Source organism: Pseudorca crassidens, chromosome 18, assembly GCF_039906515.1.
Source record: "Pseudorca crassidens isolate mPseCra1 chromosome 18, mPseCra1.hap1, whole genome shotgun sequence".
Classification (NCBI taxonomy): Eukaryota; Metazoa; Chordata; class Mammalia; order Artiodactyla; family Delphinidae; genus Pseudorca; species Pseudorca crassidens.
The window spans coordinates 11,323,217-11,345,962 of NC_090313.1; the positions used below are offsets into that span (position 1 = coordinate 11,323,217).

Genomic DNA, 22,746 nt, shown 5'->3' on the forward strand with positions numbered 1-22,746 from the left:
CGAAACTGAGTTATTTGTAGTGAGGTGGATGGACCTAGAGTCTGTCCTACAGAGTGAAGTAAGTCAGAAAGAGAAAAACAAATATCGTATGCTAACACATATATATAGAATCTAAGAAAAAAAAATGGTCATGAAGAACCTAGGGGCAAGATGGGAAAAAAGACGCAGACCTACTAGAGAATGGAGTTGACGATATGGAGAGGGGGAAGGGTAAGCTGGGACAAAGTTAGAGAGTGGCATGGACATATACACTACCAAATGTAAAATAGATAGCTAGTGGGAAGCAGCCACACAGCACAGGGAGATCAGCTCGGTGCTTTGTGACCACCTAGAGTGGTAGGATAGGGAGGGTGGGAGGGAGACGCAAGAGGGAGGAGATATGGGGAGATATGTATATGTATAGCTGATTCACTTTGATATAAAGCAGAAAGTAGCACACCACTGTAAAGCAGTTATACTCCAATAAAGATGTTAAAAAAAAAAAAAAACCCAAAAACTTCACATGGAAAAGAGTAATCAGAAAGAATATTCCTACTGGATACTGTATTATAATAAAAAGATATAACAGCTAAAATAGTGTGGTACTAGCACATGAATAAACAGAAAGGTTAAAAAAAGAAAACAGTAAACATCTGCATACATATGAGAATTTAGTACATAATGAAAATGACTTCTAATTAATGTTTAAAAGAATGATTATTCAATAATGGCTGTGACAAACAGGTAACCATTTGAAAAAAATAAAATAAATTCCAGATGAACTGAAAATTTCACCAAGGAAGATGAAATTAGTACTAAAAGAAAACATGGAAGAAAAATGTTTCAATCATAATTGAGTAGGAAAAGTCTAAGTATATTACAACATCAGAAATGACAAAGAGATTTAGAAATTCAACTGCAAAATTTAAAAACAAAAATTTTCTCCCTAGGAAGAAAAAACATGTACAAAGTCCAAAAGATAGGCAACAGGTGAAAGAAAAGTAGCCACAAATCATATCTGTATATTTTATATCTACATTCATTTGTTAATCCTGCCATGAAACAAACACAGTTCCTGGACTGGAGAAGGAAGCAATTGTTTACTCACAGAGCATCTTCACACCATTTCTCACACCCCAATTCCCCATGGGTCTAACGTCCCTGTGCGTGCAGAGGGTTGTCCACCTATCACAGGGGCATAAAATATTTATATATAAATATAAATAAATATAAATAAATAAATAAATAAATAAATATATGTCCACCTATCACAGGGGCATAAAATATTTATACATAAATATAAATATAAATAATAAATATATTATATAATAATAAATATAATATAAATATAATAAATATATATATATATAAATAAAAATATTTATCTCAGAGCTTATATAAGAGTTGCTGGGGACTTCCCTGGTTGTGCAGTGGGTAAGAATCCACCTGTCAATGTAGGAGACACGGGTTCGAGCCCTGGTCCGGGAAGATCCCACATGCCACAGAGCAACTAAGCCTGTGTGCCGCAACTACTGAGCCTGCACTCTAGAGCCCACGAGCCACAACTACTAAGCCCATGTGCCACAACTACTGAGCCTGTGCACCTAGAGCTCATGTTCCACAACAAAGAGAAGCCACCGCAATGAGAAGCCCGTGCACCGCAAGGAAGAGTAGCCCCCACTCGCCACAACGAGAGAAAGCCCATGCACAGCAACGAAGACCCAACACAGCCATAAATAAATAAATAAATAAATAAATGTATTTGTTAAAAAAAGAGTTCCTGGCACGTCTGCCCTTCTTCATCTCTGGAGAGAGAGCAAACTTGGCTCTGGGAAGTAAACAAATCCTTCTGGGGAGAGAGGAGGAAGGCCTCTATTTACCAATCTGGAATGTCAACAAATGGCTCTGGGGAGAGATAAGGCTTTCTCTCTAGCACTCTATCTTTAAAGCTGTTATCATTTAATCAGGTGCCAGAGGTCTTTGGTTAGAAAGCCCTCACTCTTTAAAAATGTGAAAATATTCATGGAGCAGTGCTTCCTGATGATATCACAAATGGCTAATTTCCCAAAAAAATAAAAACATCTATAAGTCAATAAGAAAACCCAAAGGGCAAAGGAAATGTAAAGGAATCTATGAAGAAAAATTCATCCTCACTCATAATAAGAAAAATGAAAATGTGACACATTTTTCACTACCATACAAAGATCCAAAGGCAAAACTTGCCTTTTGGCCAGGCAAGTTCTTCTATAAAAGGCAACTTGATAATACTTCACTAAATTATAAAAGGACATATCACTTTCCAGGCAATTCTACTTCCACATGTGCAAAATGATGATGTATAGGGTCTTTCAATAATTGCACTATTTGCTAGAGCAGAATACTGCAAAAATTATCACTAGGAAACCAATGAAATTATATGACTGTACATCCATACAACTGAATATTAAAAATCACAAAAATGAAGAAGATAATGCTTTAAATTAGGTATGGAATACTACAAAAGATATATTTTTAAGTAAAACAAAGGTTGTCTCTGCAGGAAAAATACATGGTTGTGGTAACAAAAATGTGGTATGGGAAGTTGTTTTTCCAATGTATACTCTTCTGAACAATTTAGATTTTCTTTTAACCAAGTATTACCAATTCTTAGTATTTCAATTCAATGAAGTAGGAAACTATAAAGTTATTCAAGCAAAATTACATATCATTTATTTCATTAAAATAACATTTTAATAAAACTGTATTTTTTGGTAAAGTATCCATATCTATCCATCTTTCAAATGAAGACAGAAGGAAACAGGTGAGCATGGGTGGATATATATGTGCACTCCTACTAGGAGAAATGAACAGAGACCATTCCAAGCAAAGGGGTAACATGATAAAGGCACACAGAGGTCAAACTGAACTCAGGGAAAAGAAAGGAGAGATTAAGGCCACAGAGAAAAGGGACTTGTAATGCAAAAGCATTTGAATTTTATCTTTCAGCAAAGGCAAACAATGACTTTAAAAACAAACATATATGGGGATAGCACAGATAATCCTGATACATAAATTCTGACCAGACTGAGAACAAAACCAGTATTTACGCACCAAACGTGGTGACTTTCTCAGTGTTTCTCTTTAAGGAGAAACAGTATTTATTTCAAATATCGCTCTTAAGAAAATCCAGCAAAGTGAAGATGCTATTCACATTTCTATTACCAGGAAAAAATGTACAAATACTAAAGCTGGAAAAAGTGACAGTTCAATCAGGAAATTTCAAGGAAAAAAAAAAAACACAAAGAAAATTATAGCTCTCCAGACTCAAACTGAAACACTAATTAGAGATAACATATATCTTAGAAGATAAACAATGTGGTGAATGTGCCTTAAGTATTATAATTTAAGGTTAGCAAAGAAATTTGAAACAGAAAATCTACTATTAAAATGACATTTGAATTGTTTAAACAATATCGGAAAGATGTCATTGAAATATCTAAGAATGTCTTTCTGAATACTAATCCAAGATCCTTTTTCATGCTCCCATTCAGTTTCACCCTCCACCAGCAAATATCCCTCCATCACACAGATGCTTCTTAAAAAAATCAAAATTAATTTGTCTGGTAACTGACAAGATTACTGCCACTGGAAGCAAATGCAAGAGAGAAAAGAGATACTGTTACACATTAAATGGGAGACAAATTATAAAAGTGCTATTAAACAGCATAAAATTAGGTACTATGAGATCTAATATGATAACATTCTTTATGAATTTCATTTTTTCCTGAAATTCATTTATAATCTTTTTTGAGGGTACTGACCATAATTTCCTGGCAAGCCATCCATGAAACAAACTATAAACGTAGGTACCTAAATGATTTAGACTCCCTACACAGAATTATTTGATAATAAATATCAACTTTTGGAAGTCTTATAACAAAAACAACCATGGGCCAAACTTAAAAAAACTTACAGGCTGAGATAAATGAGCCAGAAACAAATAAAAAAAAAAATAGATTGAAAAAAAAATCAGAACGTAGTAACAAAGTGCCCTAAACAAACATTGGTTATTAATTTTGCAAATTCTGTTAAATACCCCAACTAAACCATCCAGTATTCATTGTGCCTTGAATAAAATAAAAATATACTGTAGTCACTTCAAATTGCATTCAGAATCGTATTACAAGCTATTAGCCTCATCATGACATAACAGTCTCCATTTTAATCAAAAACATGATTTCCCAGCTAATTATCTAATTAAGACATTTTCATTATAAAGACATATTTTTAATCAAAATCAAATTAATCTTTAAAAGGCAAAATTCTGCCACTTCTAAAGATGTTCACAAGAATAGAATACAAGCTAAAAAAGTTATTTCAAGCAGGAGTATTGTAAGTTTTGAGCAAAAATTACTGAGGTTAATAACTATACAAACTATAAATATGTATTACCATTGGTCTCAAAATGCATCTAGATACATAAATTCTTCCACAGTAAATGAAAATCAGTCTCATGGTATAATCTCATAAGCACAATGTTGAGAAAAGAAACCAAATATAAAAATCATACAATATAATCCCACTGATTTAAAGTTTAAAAAAGAAACAGGCAAAATTAATTCTATTTCCTAGGTGTGCATAAATAAAAGGAAGAGCTATCCAGAAATATAAGGAGATATTTAGAATTCAGTCAGAATAGTAAATAAGAAGATGGAAGTGGAATCACTGAGAAGGGGAAGAAGTTGAGGGGCGGGGGTAAGAAGCGCTGGGCATTTCGGTACTTCCCGATCCTACTGAGGCTTACGTGAACTCTTGCTTTTAATAACTTTTTCAACTACACATTTGTATTCTATGTAATGTTCTGTATGTGTATGTTAGTTTACAATTTAAATCCAAGAAAAGGGGGAAGAAGGAAGGAAATAAAGCCACTAGTTACAGCACCAGTGGCTTCCAAAAACCTTGACTGAAACTGAGGAAGCATGTCCCTAAAGTCAAATTCCAGGGCAGCCGCTTGATTTCTCAACCTCATAACTGTGGCAGAGGTGTCAGTTCCTCTAGAAGCCAGTTCTGACGGTCATTCCTGCAAGTTCACTCTAGATACCCTTCCTTCCTCCATCCCTTCCAATGACTGGTAAGCCCTTAATCCCTTTCTATTTATCATATCTAGAGTAGTTTCTCTTATCAGCACATGAACCCTAACTAATGCACTTCATCAAGAAAGTTCAAGAAAAAAAAAAGGAATTTCCAATATGAAGTATTAACAGTAACAAAGCAGAAGGGCTAGACACTGACCATTAAATTAACCTGATACTTATCTGTCATTTCCAACAGATTTCTTAGCACAAGCATAAAAACTAAATATTTAACACTTTAAGGAGTTGATTTTTAGCTTTTATAACACAAGAAGGGGTGGTGAAGAAGGGAAAAGTACAGAGGCGTGGAGAGGAATGAAAACCAGAGTTTCTGTTACCTGGAGCCTCGTATTCATTTCCAAGAAATAAAAATTCTTTTTTGAGTCCACAAGGAATTCTACGGTTCCAGCAGAAGAATAATTTACTGCTTTGGCAAGGGCTACAGCTTGTTCTCCCATTGCTCTTCGAGTCTCAGAATCCAGAAAAAGGCTGCAAATAAGAAAGAGTAATTTCCTACATTTTGAACAAAAATTAAGTAATCTTTTGTGTGCATTACATAAAAATTTTCTTAAAGTTTACTCAGATATGATCATCTGTATCAACTTAAGATTTCATATTATATGCTTTATATATGCTTATAATGTATGCTTATTGTGTTATTAAGCATAACATGTTTAAATAAATCAACTTAAGATTTTTATAAAACATCTGAACTTTCCACACTACACTGCAACTTCAATCAATCTATAAAATATACAGTTACTTTAGCACAAGTAGTTGTTTCCTATGAGTAAAATTTAACATATATATTCATAATTTCTCCAAGTAAGATTGGAAGTCGTGCCCTATAGAGAAAACGTGTGTTAGGTGAGCTTCCTTCAGGCAAGCATTATAGCGCTGCGGGCCAAGACGGTGAGTTCAAGGTTAATGAATCAATAGTATGTATTAAAATAAGGTGTCTTTCAACAGAAACACATACAAAACAAGGTTATGTATTAATCGGTTGATGAAAATGTTCTGACCAGAGGCTCACAGAAACTTAATTCTGTATTTCCCCTAGGAGCAATACTTCAGTATTTATTAATTCAGTGTTCACAGTGACTTTATAAAATATAACTACCACAGGACTTCCCTGGTGGCGCAGTGGTTAAGAATCCGCCTGCCAGTGCAGGGGACATGGGTTCAAGCCCTGGTCCGGGAAGATCCCACGTGCCACAGAGCAACTAAGCCCATGTGCCGCAAATACTGAGCCTGCGCTCTAGAGCCCGTGAGCCGCAACTACTGAGCCCACGTGCCACAACTACTGAAGTCCTCGTGCCTAGAGCCTGTGCTCTGCAACAAGAGAAGCCACCGCAATGAGAAGCCCATGCACTGCAGCGAAGAGTGGCCCCTGCTCGCTGCCAACTAGAGAAAGCCTGCACACAGCAACGAAGACCCAACACAGCCAAAAATTAATTAATTATTTTAAAAAAACATAACTACCACAAATAACAAGAATCCACTGTACATCTAATAAATCCTCAAACCTTTTGTTTCACAATAAAAAAGCACCTTCCAGCAGGCAAGTAAAAGGGTTTCAATGAACCCTGAAAAGAATATTATCAAATCATTTCTGCATTTTCACATATTTTGCTTCTATGCAAAAAAGGTTCTGAGAAATAAAACACTGACTACTTTTCTATTTGTGGATTAAAATTATTCTCAAATGTGTAAGATTTAGATGACATTTTATGAACTTTTTATTATGGAAGAATATAATGAACTTGCACATACCTGTTTCCCATATGTAACAATTATTACTACATAGTTATTCTTGTTTTGTCTATGCTGCATGTCCACTTTTCTACCAGTCCCCCCCCTTTTTTTTTGGCTGTGCCACACAGCTTATGGGATCTCAGTTCCCCGACGGGACTGAACCCAGGCCACGGCAGTGAAAGTCCGGAATCCTAACCACTAGGCCATCAGGGAACTCCATTTTTTTTTCTTTTTTAAAGCAAATCCCAAATTAGGTATTACTTCTTCCATAAAAAAAACTTCCGTATCTGTTTCTATAAGTACTCTTTTATAACATAATCACACTTTTAAAATTAACAAGAACTCCTTAATAGCTTTAATATCCAGTTAGTATTCAAATTTCCTGGATTATCTTGTAAATATCTTTTTAGAGCTAATAACTTTGAATCAGGATCCAAATAAGATCTAGCCACTGCATTTGACTGGTTTTTAAATCTTTATGATTCTTTTAACTTGTAATGTCCTCTTCTTTTTTTTTTAAGCCAAGGATCTGGTCATTTTCCTGTCTCATTCCTCTACATGCAATGTTCACAAGGTCTTTTAACATTACATTTCTATTTCTTGTAAACTGCTGATTAGATCTAGAGCCTTGAATAGATTCAGGTTTGACTGGTTGAAGGGGAGGCAAGGATACATCACAGGTGGGAAGTGTACTTCATACTGTCTCCCCGTTGATGACATTAGGATTCATCATTGGATTCAGATGTTATGAATCTTATCTACCTATTATAAATAACAGCTCTGCATTAACCTAACAGATACAGGCATAGATGACATTTCAACAATAATGGCTGACAAAATTAATGCAACCAAAAAGAAAAAAAAGGAAATGCAACTAAAGATTAACATCGTAACATTTGGATAATCTCAAGCACAGGTGAGTAGAACTATTTTTGTCCTGTCTGGTCTTATTCTTTCCCTTGTCATAAACTCTGCTAGTGATACTCAGAGCTGCAAGCAAGCTCACCACTGCACTCAAAGCACAGAGGGAGATTCTTACTCCAGGAATTGAAAACTGCATATTCCATTTATTTTAATATTTCACAATACACAAATACGTATCAAGTCACTATTAACAATCGGTTCTAGTTTTTTTTCCTACTGCTTTAAGTTTTCCTTGGATTTTTCTCTCAATTAATAGATGAGATGTTCATATGAAAAACTTACATTTCTAGAGAAAGAAAGGAAACAAATAAAAATCAAGGTTCCCAGTCTGTGAAAGATTTCTATCCCAGGTAAGACTTGAGTGGATTTCCAATAAAAAGAGAAAGTTAATTATATTGGAAGTGTTAAGACAAGAAGATAAGAAAACATAAGACTGCAAAAGTGGTGTGTCAGAGACTATTACTGTTCTACCATCATCCCCTGTCCCCTTTTTCCATTCAACTATCTGGGCACATGGTGACTTCGGGAAAACAGACATATCCCAGACGCCCTAGGAAAGTACCTAACTTCGGATCACTGCCAAGTCAACAACGCTGGCAGGTTCTAGGACTCTTCCTAAAGACATAGAACATTCCTTTTGGTTCTCTTCTTCCATTCGTCTTACATGGGCCAAGAGATAAAGGGCTACACCCCATGTAGGCCACAAAGGGCTGTTCTTCACAGCATGGTGAAGATGGGAAGGACTCTGAAAGGTGCATGTTTTGGGGGAGGAAATCAGGGTATGAAGATGGACAAATGAAGGCTGAGATGCCCATTAGATATCAAAATGTAGGTGTTGAGTAGACTGTTGGATATTTAAATCTATAATTTGGGGGGGGATATAGGATTTGATTTTTAACAATACTCTGTGATTTTAAAAATCCACTCATATTCAGACCTAATCTTTTCAGAAATCACACACGCACATTTTTTCAAGGCACACTGGCTATGCTGATTAAGCTACAATTGGTTATATTCCTTAATGTCTAGTTACTAAATATACCAATGAACACTCAACTGGGGATTTTTAAGAACTAAGAGGAAACCAGAATATATATAAATACCAAACTAGCATCAAAGTAGAAACGAAGCTCCATGAAATTGCTACACCAAACACATGACAGGTGGCTTGGAGAAGTGCCCAAAGTAGTTCTGATGAATCAAGGAATCTCTAAGAACCATGTCCCAAAAGCCTTTTCATGGTAGGATAAACTCGGGAAATTCAGGATCAACTTTATGAAACTTTTGCCAACTGGAGAGCCTAGAAGGTAGGTATCCCAGAAATTCCACATGCTCAGACACACCAATAGGGTCTAGGCTACCTAGAAGACTATGGGAGTCAGAGTGGGTTATCACCCCACTTTTTCCTCTAATGAAACCCCAACTTCTTGTTCAAGTATTCTCTCACTTGCATGCACTGAAGTACTGAGAAAGATCAAGTGGCAAATTCTTAATTATAAAAATATACATTAAGACCACTTCAAACTAAAAAGCTTCTACACAGCCAAGGAAACTATCAACAAAATGAAAAGGTAACCTACTGAATAGAAGAAAATATTTGCAAATCGTATGTGTGATAAGGGGTTAGTACTCAATATACATAAAGAATTCATACAACCCAATAACAGGAAAAAAAATCTGATTTTAAAATGGGCAAAAGATCTAAATAGACACTTTTCCAAAGAAAACACACAGATCGCCAACGCACACATGTAAATGTGCTCAACATCACTGATCATCAGGGAAATGTACATCAAAACCACAATGAGATATCACCTCACACCTGCTAGGATGGCTATTATCAGAAAGACAAGAAATAACAAGTGTTGGCAAGGATGTGAAGAAAAGGGAACCCTTGTGCACTGTTGGTAGGAATGTAAATTGGTGCAGCCATTATGGAAGAGAGTATGGAAGTTACTTTAAAAGTTAAAAACAGAACTACCATATGATCCAGTAATTCCACTTCTGGGTATATATCCAAAGAAAACAAAAACACAAACTTGTAAAGAAACATGCACCCCCATGTTCACTGCAGCATTATTTATAATAGCCAAGACATGGAAACAACCTAAGTGTCCACTGATGTATGGATGAAGAAATGTGGTATATATATATGTATGTATATTATATATATGTATATATATACACACACCACATACACATATGCAGTGGAATATTATTCAACCATAAAAAAGAATGAAATCTTGGCAATTCCCTGGCAGTCCAGTGGTTAGGACTCCGTGCTTTCACTGCCAAAGGTGCAGGTTCAATCCTTGGTCAGGGAACTAAGATCCTACAAGCTGCATAGCCAAAAAAAAAACCCCAAAACAAAAAAGGAATGAAATCTCGCCATTTGTGACAACATGGATGGACTTTGAGGGCATTATGCTAACTGAAATAAGTCAAACAGAGAAAGACAAACACTGTATGATCTCAGTTATACGTGGAATCTTAAAAAAAAAAAACAACCACAAGCTCATAGATGCAGAAATCAGATTGACGGTTGAGGGGGAGGGGGACATAAACAGTACAAACTTCCAGCTATAAATAAGTCGTTGAGATGCAATGTACAGCATGGTGACTACAGATAATACTGTATTGCTTATCTGACAGTTGCTAAGAGAGTAGCTCTTAAAAGTTCTCATTACAAAAAAAAAAATTCTGTTAACTATATATGGTGACGGATGTTAACTAGACTTCCTATGGTGATTTCACAGTATATACAAATATCGAATCGTTATATTGTAAACCTTAAACTAATATAATATAGTTGACCCCTGAACAACACAGGTTTGAACTGCAAGGATCCACTTACACTTTTCAATACTAAATATTACAGTACTACAAGCTCCAAGGTCAGTTGACTGCAGATACAGAGGAACCACATATACAGAGGGCTTACTTTAAACGTTATATGTGGATTTCCAATTGCATGGAGGGTCAGCATCCTTAACAACTGTGCTGTTCAAGAGATAATTATGTGTCAATTATACCTCAATGAGGAGAATTTTTAATATATACACACTAATACATTCTACTATTACTATTAAAGCAATTTTAGCTAATAAAATGGGAAAGAAATATGTGAAATATATAAAAATCAGACTACTATAAAGTTTCCCTGGGAGAAGCTCTTACCTTGGTGCTTCCTCTACCACCTTCTGATTTCTTCGCTGAATTGAGCACTCTCTTTCATTGAGCCACAAAGCATTCCCATGTTTATCACCTAAAACCTGAAAGAGCAATAATACCACTTGAAAAATTACAGAGCCATCTCCATAGCATATGTGCCCAATTAACATTTTCTCCATGCAACACCCCTTGGATTTTAATACTCCAACCTCATAAAACATATATACCTCTCAAATACAGTCTTCTTTTGGTTGACATTAGTGGAGGAAAATTTTATATTTACCACTCCAAAACTCAACTGAACACTTTTATTAAAGACTTGAGGAAAAAATTCTCATCTTACATTTCCAATACACTGGGTAAAATATGAGAATCAATTGTACCAATTTTGTGAGGGACAATGAGTATCAATAAAGGGAATATATATTCTAGATTTCAAGGGCACGTAGGAGAGCCGCAAGGATTATTACAAACATCTGTTTGTTGTTAATATTATCACGTCTGTTGATCAGGAAATGCTATTTCACTTACAACCAGTATGTGGTCTGTTACTTATATATGGATATTTTTACTGTGCTTTATTTTTGTTATAAGAAACTGGAAAAAGGTCTGGGGTTAATATATAACATTATGCTTTTTCCCATTTGTAATAATAGGAAATAAACTGGAGTTTTTAATTTTAATAAAAATTTTAATAAAAATATATCCCCAATACTGAATGGGACATACTTTTACTTTTTAAAAAAAAATCACTGTTTATCTGAAATTCAAATTTAACATATATCTTATTAGCTAAATCTGGAAACACTAAAACATGCGCTTTATTAATGTTCTTGCATAGAATACTTGATCAGAAATAGATTAATCTATTTTCATGATTAAGGAGTAGATGCATACTATTGAATGCATATATTTAAGTTCACGGGGGTAAAAGCTCTTCTAGAAGCCAAAATCAAGGCACTAACTTAAGCTCCAAACAGCTATGCCACCTCTCTGGGCAAGTCACTGTTTTCCCATGCATTATAAACAGTAGATAATGTCATCTTAATATTTTATATGGCTGCTGAAAACATCAAATCAAAAGAGATCATGGTTTAACAAGTATAATAAACTATAAAATGAACAGTTAATAAATGACTACAAGGTTAATTTTTAGGAAATAAAACCTACCAAACCTCAAGAATGCTTCCAAAGGAAAACATTACAGTAATGAAATGCCAGTAAGCTGGAATTTTATTTCTAAGACTCAAAGGTGACTGCATGAAGTACATCTAGAACTATTTTTAAACGTTAAATTTATTCTACCTCCTTTTTTATTCTAATTGACGTGGAAGTGAAAGTAGACTTAGTCTCCAAGAAATAAAGCCACAATAACCAAGAATTCTTAGAAACATTTTCAACTGTAAAATATCAGATTCAAATATACCCAGAATCAAGTTTGTTTTTCCCTGAAGTCTGTGTAACTGTGCCGCGCAGCTTGTGGGATCTTAGTTCCCAGGCCAGGGCAGTGAAAGTGCCAAGTCCTAACCACTGGACAACCAGGGAATTCCATTAATCAAATGAAGAGACAAAGTAACCAGAAAACATCATAAATAAAAAGTGCTTGTAAGGGAAGTTAATACTTAAACACATCATGAGTTTTTTAAATTTTTAATATAGCCCTTTACAGATATGCACGTACTGAATATGGAAAGATCTCCCAGATATACTGCTTACTGAAAAAGCTTTATCATAATAGACTGCTCCACATAATGGCAAGCCCTTTAACATCCATGGATCCAGCCCATAAAATGCCATCAGTGCCCTGGTTTAAACCACACAGAGCTGTGCCATTCCTATTGCCGGTACACAGTTTCAGCACGAGAAAGAAGGGAGTATGTGATAGCTCGTGTGAAAAACAATAGTTGATATACATGTACATACTTCACAGACTATGGCAGGATATTCAAAAAACAGTAACAGTGCCTGCTTCTAGGGATAGAAACCAGGGGACTTGGAGACAAGGGTGAAAGAAGGCTTACTTTTCATTGAATACCCTTTATCATATGCACAAATTATCTAACATTAATTAATTAAAACTGAAGAAAACAAGTAAAAAACCTTCCAAGTGTAGATCAGATATGGGAAATATCTGTGTTGCCTATTTAAGTTACTGGGAGATATTTTCACCTAAGTTTAAAAATATCGGCTAGGATATACGCCATGGTTAATTAAAATAAACTAAAAGCTTATGTAGAAATATAATTATTTAAAACAACTGAACAAACATTTACTGAGTATTAGTAATGTGAAGGACACTGCCTGGTTGCTAGGGAAAACAAATGAGATAAGATCCAGCCTCTGTCCTCAAGGACTTCTTCGTCTATGAGGAAAGTCTGATAGCTAAAGATAAAATGGTGTAAGTGGTCTTCGAATAGCACAAATAAGTGCTAGATGGGGAATATAGAAAAGGGGGGAAAATTAATTTTACCTCTAGGATCTTACAGGAAGGGTAGCCCAAATATCTCCCCTAAATTACAGACTTAAATATCCAACAGTCTACTCAACACCTACATTTTGATATCTAATGGGCATCTCAACCTTCATTGGTCCATCTTCATACCCTGATTTCCTCCCCAAAAACATTTACCTCTCACAGTCTTTCCCTTCTCAGTAAGACAGTCCCATTCCTATAATTCGTCAGGCCAAAAGCCTAAAACTATCTTTGATGCCTTATTTTTTTCTTATACATCACATCTGATCTTTAGAAAATCTGGTCTACCTTCACAAAATATCCAGAATTCAATCACATCTCACCACCTCCACCACACGCTGGCCCAAGGTGCTACCCTCTCCCACAAGAATTATTACAAAACCCTCCAAAGGGATCTCTCAGCTTAAATTTCTGGGTTTTGATTGCTAAGAACCATTGAATACTGTGTGCCTCCCTTTTTCTACCTTGTTGAATAGGGGGTATTCATTGCAGTGTCATATCCTTTACTCATCATTGTATTTTTGATAACTGAGTGTCACACTGTCTTTAAATACAGAGATCTTCACATCACAAAAACTGCTCTTGAGAAACCATACACAAGAAGTCTCGTCTATACCTGAACCAAGTCTGAATATGAGATTCTGGTCTTGGAAGGAAGGTAGGTATATTCTGCCTATGGAAGGACATGAGCATTGGGGGCCGTAGAAAGGGTTGTGATAACTAGTATCCAAAAATAGCCCTGAATATAACAAACCCTGGTATGCGCACCCTTGCATAAGCACTTATGGCAATGATTCTAGGCTGGCCAAATGACTTGCAAAATGCAACAAAAGTGCTCCTGTGCCACCTAAACTTTAAAAGACAGAATGGCTACTTCACATAGCTCTGATACTCAATATAAGAAGTCTGGATATCCTGATAGAAATTCCACATGGAGAAGTCATGTGGAAATGCCCCAAGAATGAATAAAGAGAGAAAGAGAGAGGCCCAGCTGTCCCATGTCTTGGCTGACCTCACCTTCAAGTCAATCCTCCAAGGCACTAACATTGGATGTTCCAAACCAGTCAAGCCCCAACATGACTACTGCCCCAGTGGACAGACACCTAGTGAGGCAAAAGATGTGCCCAGCCAAACCAAATCAACCCACAGAATTATAAGAAATAGTTAAATGTTGTGTAGTTTTTTTTTCATTGTGGCAAAATATAGGTAAAATTTACCATTGTAAACTTTTTTTTTTTTGCGGTACGCGGGCCTCTCACTGCTGTGGCCTCTCCCGTTGCGGAGCACAGGCTCCGGACGCGCACGATCAGCGGCGATGGCTCATGGGCCCAGCCACTCCGCGGCACGTGGGATCTTCCCAGACCGGGGCATGAACCTGCGTCCCCTGCATCGGCAGGCGGACTCTCAACCACTGCGCCACCAGGGAAGCCCCATTGTAACCATTTTTAAGTGTACAACTCAGTGGCATTAAATAAGTACATTCACATTGTTGTACAACCTTAAATGTTTCAAATCACTGTATTTTGGGATGGTTAATCACTCAGCAATAGATAACCAAAACACAAAAAATAAACAAGTGGATTTAAAAAGGACACTGGATACAAGATTAATACATAAAATTCAATTGTTGCTACATATAAGCAACAATCAATAGGTAAATGAAATTTAGAAAATAACATTTATAATAGTGTCAAAACTTATCAGACATCCAGGAATAAATCTTATGAAAGATAGATAAAACCTCTACACTCCAAACTACAAAAAAATGCTGAGAGAAATTAAAGATATAAATACATGAAGAGATATTCTAGTTCATGGCTTATAAAACTCAATATTGTTAAGATGTTAATTCTCCCCAGAATAATCTCTAGATTCAATATAATCCAAATCCCATCTGATGTGGGGAGAGGGTGGGAATGTAGGTAGAAGGTAGAGACAGATTGACAAGACGAAGTCTAAAGGTTACAGGGAAACTCAAAGAATATAAAAAAAAGCCAACATTATCTGAAGAAAAACAACAAATTTAGAGCACTTACAGTACCAGATTTTTACACTTACTACAAAAGCAAAATAATTAAGACAGTGACCAAATGTCACTTAATTTACAGCAAATGTACACCACAATAAATGATGCTGGAAAAATTGGGTATGAGAATGTAAGAAAATTTACTTTGACTCCATCTCACATCAAACAAACAAAAAATTCAAAGAGAGTAACAGGCCTAAATACCAAACCTAAAACAATAAAGCTCCTAACTTGGGTACGCAAATTGGACTTAAACTGGACTTCAACAAAATTGAGAACTTCTATTCCTTGAAAGACATTATTAATAAAGTGAATAGGTAAGTCACAGATGGGGGGAATATATGGGGGGGGGGTGTGTGTATGGTGAAGGACTCATAATCAAAATAGATATAGAACCCTGAACACTCAATAATTCCAAAAAATCTAATTTGAAAAAGGGGGGCAAGGGTGAGACTTGAGCAGTCGCTTCACAAGATAAGATATCCAGTTTTGGTCAATCAACGTATAAAAACATGCTCAGCATCAATATTCATCAGGGAAATGCAAATTAAAAGAGATACTATTACATGTCCAACAAAATGGCTAAACATTAAAAAACTGAGAACACCAAATGTTGGAAAAGATGGCTGAACTGGAAACATTCATATATCATGGGCAGGAGTATATATTATTGATAGAACAACCACAGTATCTATTAGAACTAAACATAACCTGACCATGTAATTCAACAATCCCTCTCCTCAGTATATGCGAAAGTATATATGTTCAGAAAAAGACATAGCAGTTTATTCATAACATCAAAAAATGGAAACAACCTAAAGGTTCACCATCAGAAAAACGGATACATTGCAGGTTATTCAAATAATGGAACACCACAGAGCAATTTTTGAGTGAATGACAATGCACAGCCTCATGAACCTCAGATATGATGTTGTGTGAAAGAAGCCAGCACGAGCAAGTATGTATCATATGATTCCATTTATATGCAGTTTAAGAACAAACAAAAACAATCTATGGTATTAGATGTCAGAACAGCAGTTAATTTTGGTGGCTAAGGAGAAGGACTGACTGGAAGTGGTATGAAAGAATCTTTTGATATAACGGAAATGATCCATATACAGATCTGGATGGTTGTTACACAGTTATATATGTATATAAATAAATTTTTACTAAATTGCACACTTAGGTGGACTTCACTGTATATGTGATATTTCAATTTAGAATATATAAAAACAAAAACTAACAAACAAAACAATATCTGCTAGCCTCAGAAAGAAATACATTACGTTCAATGTTTTAAAAATATAAATGGATTATATGTTTGCAATTTGTTTTTTCCACTCTGGAAGATTTGAGGATCTACATGAAGATTTCCTAACTAGAAATAATATCTATGTAAAGTGATGATTAAACTTAGAAAACACAATGACAAAATCTAAGACTTTGTTTTATTATGCCCCGTCAGAAAGTTACAAGGGCAGCAAATAACCTTTTATTTAATTTTCTGGAACTCTATCCACACAAAATTAAGAAAAAAATAATAATACTTTCATTTCAATATGATTTCTAATCTGATATTTATATTTTATCAATTTCAATTGTTACATATCAATTCATAGCCACAATGTGTAAAATTAGCACAAGGCATTTCTGACAGAAAAACAAAAATTTCGGCAGACTTTCCTTCTTCGTCTGTTTTATTTCAGAAAAAAACATTTTATTTTGCTGAAAGCCACACCTCCACAACCACTTTAAAAGATGGATTACAATCTTAATCTGAGTAGAAGAAATGATTTTTTCATCTCTATCCAACAGCAGAACGCCTGCCACAATAAGCCACACAGACATCTGTGAACTGAAATGACATAAGCGTCCAGGTCAGGCACTTTTCTTTTAAAAATGCCCCAAAGTGGCCCAGTATCAGAAGGGGACTGAGTGCGCCTCTAGGTAGAATATATTCGGCCTGGACGGACATCTTGTGACTATCGCATTCTGGAGCTGGGCTTCTGTATCATTCCCCATCCAATCAACATTCTGGTACTTTGAAAAAAGGATACCAGACTCCAAAGGGAGGCGATCAACTTATGTACATTCTCTATTTCATACTTATTCGAACATACCGGAACTTTCACAATCATTCTAAATGTAAGAAAGGATGTGTTTCTAATAGGAGTAAGTAATATTATTTTAAAGTTATAATAATTCAAAAGATATCTTAAAATGTACCAACCTGGACTTCTATATGACGAGGGTTATCAATAAATTTTTCTATTAGTAGCCTATCATCACCAAAACTAGAAGCAGCTTCTTGAGATGAAAATCTAAAACCATCCCTGTAAAGAAAAACAAAACAGTCAAATGAACACAAAACAAATACAGCCCTCAATATAAAAGAAAACTAATTAAAGGTTTATTTGTGCTTACTTCTGAACAAAGCAGAGAAAAAGTCACTTATAATACACAAATAACTCAATTAATTTTGGTTGAACAACTCTTCTACTCACTAGCTCTGTGACTCTGGGTGAATGCTTTAATTTCCCTGATCCTAGATTTTTATAGAAACAAGAATACCAATACTTATTTCACCAACTGTTAAAAATGAGGTATTTTTAATAAACCATACAAATCATATAAAACTTCATTTCTCTGACGTTACTATACCTTAATTCCACTAATAAAAATATATAAAAATGCATACACATTTGACTCAAAAGTCAGAAGATGCACACAAAAATGTAAAGGACCTAGACGACTGCACAACTGGGGCAAAGCCACAGCAAATACACTCAGTAAGAATACAAAAGGAGGGTCCTCAAGAAGACTCCCTAATATTTTAAATACACAACTTTAAAAGCAATGACCTCCCACACATCCATACAGATTACAATTTTATCTTCTTTAAAATTGTTCAAAAATAATAATTAAAAGAGAAAAGTTCGATTTTTTAAAATAAAAATATGAATTTAATTATTGCTTTGTATATTTTATTTCCAAACTATAACTTAAACATTATCATTATTAAAATATGCTTACTAAAGTCATACATGTTGAAATTTCACTCAGTCTATTAAAAACTCAAACTTGCTTACCTAACACTAACTAGAGTATGTTATATTCCATTCATGGATATACTCGAGTATAAAATTTAATTCCTTTTATATGTAATTAACAGTTTCTTAATCTTCAAATCAAACACCTGTATTTAATGTTCAACATTAAAATTCTTTTAATCCTTTCATTTGCAAACACTCCATCTGGCAATATTAGAAATAACTATCTCATTTGTTTGTGTGCTTGGAAAATACAACATTGCAAGTAAACACAGACTAGAAGGATAAATTTGAAAACATATTGCAAAAATTTCTATTTCTCAGCATTCTCAGAAAAAAGGTATCACGTTTTCTTAGTCCTCCATTACTCTCTTGATTTTAGGGAATGGTGTTTAGATCTCAGGAGACTACAAACCTCGAAGAAATGAAAGCACAATGAATCATTGTTTTCAATACCATATAACTAACTTTTTATTAGGTGGGATACAATGATTCACAAGGAAAAAACATAGTACTTTACAGTTTGTCTCTGCTCTAATGATTTTAAAGTTTTCATTTTGCATTTAAATCAAAAATACCAAAAATTTAAAAAATCAAAGTCACCCAAATAAATTATCAGATTTGAAAGCATTACCAACATGTTTTAGAGCTCATGGAAAACTGCATTTAGATCATTTGTAGCACTCAGTAATACATTCATTCAATAAATACTTACTACTCATGAAACTATATGCCTGGCATATATATATGTGATGGAAATACAAAATTAAAACAGAAACTGCCCTCACAACACCTGAAGTCTAGTGAGGTTACTCCAAAATGTAGACATGATCAATTTCCCATGTATGCCATAACATTTCACTTAAATTGGCATAAGGCAGCAATCCCACTACTGGCATATACCCTGAGAAAACCATAATTCAAAAAGAGTCATGTACCACAATGTTCACTGCAGCTCTATTTACAACAGCCAGGACATGGAAGCAACCTAAGTGTCCACTGACAGATGAATGGATAAAGAAGACGTGGCACATATATATACAATGGAATATTACTCAGCCATAAAAAGAAACGAAAAAAACAAATACCGTATGCTAACACATATACATGAAATCTAAAAAAAAAAAAATGGTTCTGAAGAACCTAGGGGTAGGACAGGAATAAAGATGCAGACGTAGAGAATGGACCTGAGGACACGGGGAGGGGGAAGGGTAAACTGGGATGAAATGAGAGAGTGGCATGGACATATATACACTACCAAATGTAAAATCAATAGCTAGTGGGAAGCAGCCGCATGGCACAGGGAGATCAGCTCGGTGCTTTGTGTCCACCTAGAGGGGTGGGATGGGGGGGTGGGATAGGGAGGGTGGGAGGGACACCCAAGAGGGAGGAGATATGGGGATATATGTATATGTATAGCTGATTCACTTTGTTATACAGCAGAAACTAACAAACCATTGTAAAGCAATTATACTCCAAAAAAGATGTTAAATAAATAGGGATAAGGAAAAGAAAGCCAGAGATTATTATGAAAATATCTGAGTCTACTTTCAACAACCTCCATGACTCTTACCCTAATTTATTATACAACAAACACTGTACTTTTTAAAATCTTTCAGATGTTCTAAAGATTCTAAGATAAGTATAGATGTTACTTCCCTGAAGATGTTACAAGAGGGACACACTCCTTAAGATAAAAGAATAAAGCAAAATTATAAAGCAGAAACTAACACACCATTGTAAAGCAATTATACTCCAATAACAACGTTAAAAAAAAAAAGGAATAAAGCAATTAATGGCTACTAAGTTTTCCATCTGAAGAATGTTAAAATTTTTGTGGATTATGCACAAAAATGTCTTCCTCGAGGGAGGAAGGAGTAAATGCAGTGCAGCACAATAGTAACAGTTGGTGACACCAGAAGACAAATATATGGGTGTTTTCTGGACTGTTCTCTCAATTTTTCCAAAGTTTTGATTTTTCCAAATTAACAGAGGAGCAAATTTTTAAAATGAGGGTCTTGTATCATTATATCAAATAATGTTATACCTTTGTTAACTTCAACAAAGTTTTAGAGATGGCTTATTTATCAAGTTGAAAAGAGTAATTTTAGGTAGAAAATTGTTTATGTATGTATTTTTACTAATTATATGAAAATATTTTGAAACAATGTGACATTTACTGACCAAGAAAGGGTTAACTTATTTACCAAAGATGCCCAATATATGAATAGATACAGCGATTTCCAAAATCACTGAATTCTAAATTAAAATCCATTGGTTAAAAGCAGCATAGCAAATCTCATTGCCAAGAAACTGAACAGTAATCCTACCATAAAAGAATATGTTACTAAGAGTAGCCCTGGAGAAATGACTGATAAGAAATATGAGATCCTAAGAACAATAATGAAAAATAAGTGCTAAGGCTTTCAGTGGAATGGCTATATAAGTGCCATATAAAAGGGGAAAACACTGTTAAAAAAACATTAAGAGTTCACAAAATACACATCTCTTATAAAACCATTAAGTTGTGTTTAACATCTTTATTACCTCATTCTTTACTACCAATAGACTGTAGCAGATTGTCTTTTCCAAACATGGCCACAACAGCATCTCCCATTCCATATGCTCTTCTAAGAAACTTGCCACTCCTTCACAAGGAAGTGAAGTCTAATGCCCCTCCCCTTGAATTCAGGTAGAATTTGTGCTCACTTGTAATCAACAAAATATGGTGAAGGCAAGCTGTGCGACTTATTAGACTGGATCATAAAAAGTGATACAGCTTCCACTTGCATTTGAAACAAATACTCTTGGACCCCTGGGTCACTGTGTAAGAAGTCTAAAGTCACCATCCCGTGAGGAAGCCCAACCAAACCATGGAGATGTCCACTAACTCACAGGGGTTACAAATAAAGCACAAGAGATAGCTTCAACACCTGAACTTCAAAAGTCAAATAAGATGAATTATGTGGTAAAAATGGGGCTAAGTATGCCTCCTACCCTTATGCCTGCTTCAACCCACACACAACAACTAGCCAGCCCAACTTCAAACATTTCACATAGTTAACCAATGCTCTGCAAGTCTCCACTATCAAAAGGAACCACGCCAGGCAAAGAGTTCCAGAGAGAGGCTAAGAAGCAGACCATTCTTCAATTAAGCATCTCAGTTCTGAAGATAAACGCCCTCACTCTGACCTTAACTTCTTTGGCATTTCCTAAGAAATTTTCAAGTAAATTAGTGTTGCAGCATATCCATTTAATTCTTATAAATCTACACTAAGGCCAAAGAGAGAATAAGAGCAAAAAAATAAGGTAACTTAAACAGGGCCTGCAAGTCATCCTCAAGTACTCAAACTCTATATCCAATCACTCAGAAAATCCTGTTGCCTCTACTTTCAGAATTAAACTCTTTCTTACCACTTCCACCATTACACTGGTGAAAGCCACCATCACCATTATTTTGCGTGGATTATTTCAACCCAACGGGTTTCCCTGATTCCAGAGTTCATGATTCTGCCCCCTGTTAAGTCTATTGCCAAGAGAGCAACCAGTGATCCTTTTAAAACTCAAGTCGCAAAATCTTGACAACTGGTAAATCTGGATGATACGTATATAGAAGTTCATTGTATTCTTCTACATCTTTGCACGTTTGAAAATTTTTATAATTCAAAACATGTAAATAATGTTAGGAGTTTGTTGAAGTTCCATGATTGTGACTTCTCTACGCAAACCCTCCAGTAGCCCCCCATCTCACTAAGAATGGCCTATGAGGTCCTACACAATCGGCTCCCCATTTCCTTCTACTCCTCCCCCTGCCCCCACCAGCTGGCCAGCGCTGGATCTCTCCAGACACGCTACTGCGTCACAGCCTCCACACTTGCTCTTCCCTTGCCTGGATCCTAATCCCCACACTCTTCCTCCTCGCTCAAATGTGCCTTCTCAGAGAGGACAGCCCTGACAATCCTGCTTAGAATGGGAATTCCCTCCAACACTCCTCATGTCTCTTCCTTTCTTCCTTTACTTTTCTTATATTGCTTATCACCTTCCACAACAGGATATGATTTACTTTGATCTTGTTCATTGTTTGTCTCTTCCTACCAGAATGGGTTTCTGAACCTTGTTTATGTCATGGATGCCTTTGGCAGTATCATGCAGTATAGGACCCTCTTGTCGAAATAAGGTTCAAAGTGATTTAAAATGTAGAAAAGAATATGCATAGGATTGCATAAGAAACAAATTATACTGAAATATAGGTATCAA

The 22,746-nt window shown here is 35.4% G+C and overlaps 1 protein-coding gene across 2 annotated transcripts in view; it reads right to left on the reverse strand.

Moving 5' to 3' along the window:
- The window catches only part of PCCA (propionyl-CoA carboxylase subunit alpha), a 355,122-nt gene that overhangs the window by 200,984 nt on the left and 131,392 nt on the right, over window positions 1–22,746 (reverse strand). For both annotated transcript variants that reach the window (XM_067713375.1, XM_067713376.1), the window contains exons 10-12: window positions 17,670–17,772; window positions 10,947–11,041; window positions 5,429–5,579 (exon numbers count right to left, since the gene is read on the reverse strand). In XM_067713375.1, coding sequence (XP_067569476.1) covers window positions 5,429–5,579; window positions 10,947–11,041; window positions 17,670–17,772 — 349 coding nt within the window. The remainder of the gene's footprint in view (window positions 1–5,428; window positions 5,580–10,946; window positions 11,042–17,669; window positions 17,773–22,746) is intronic.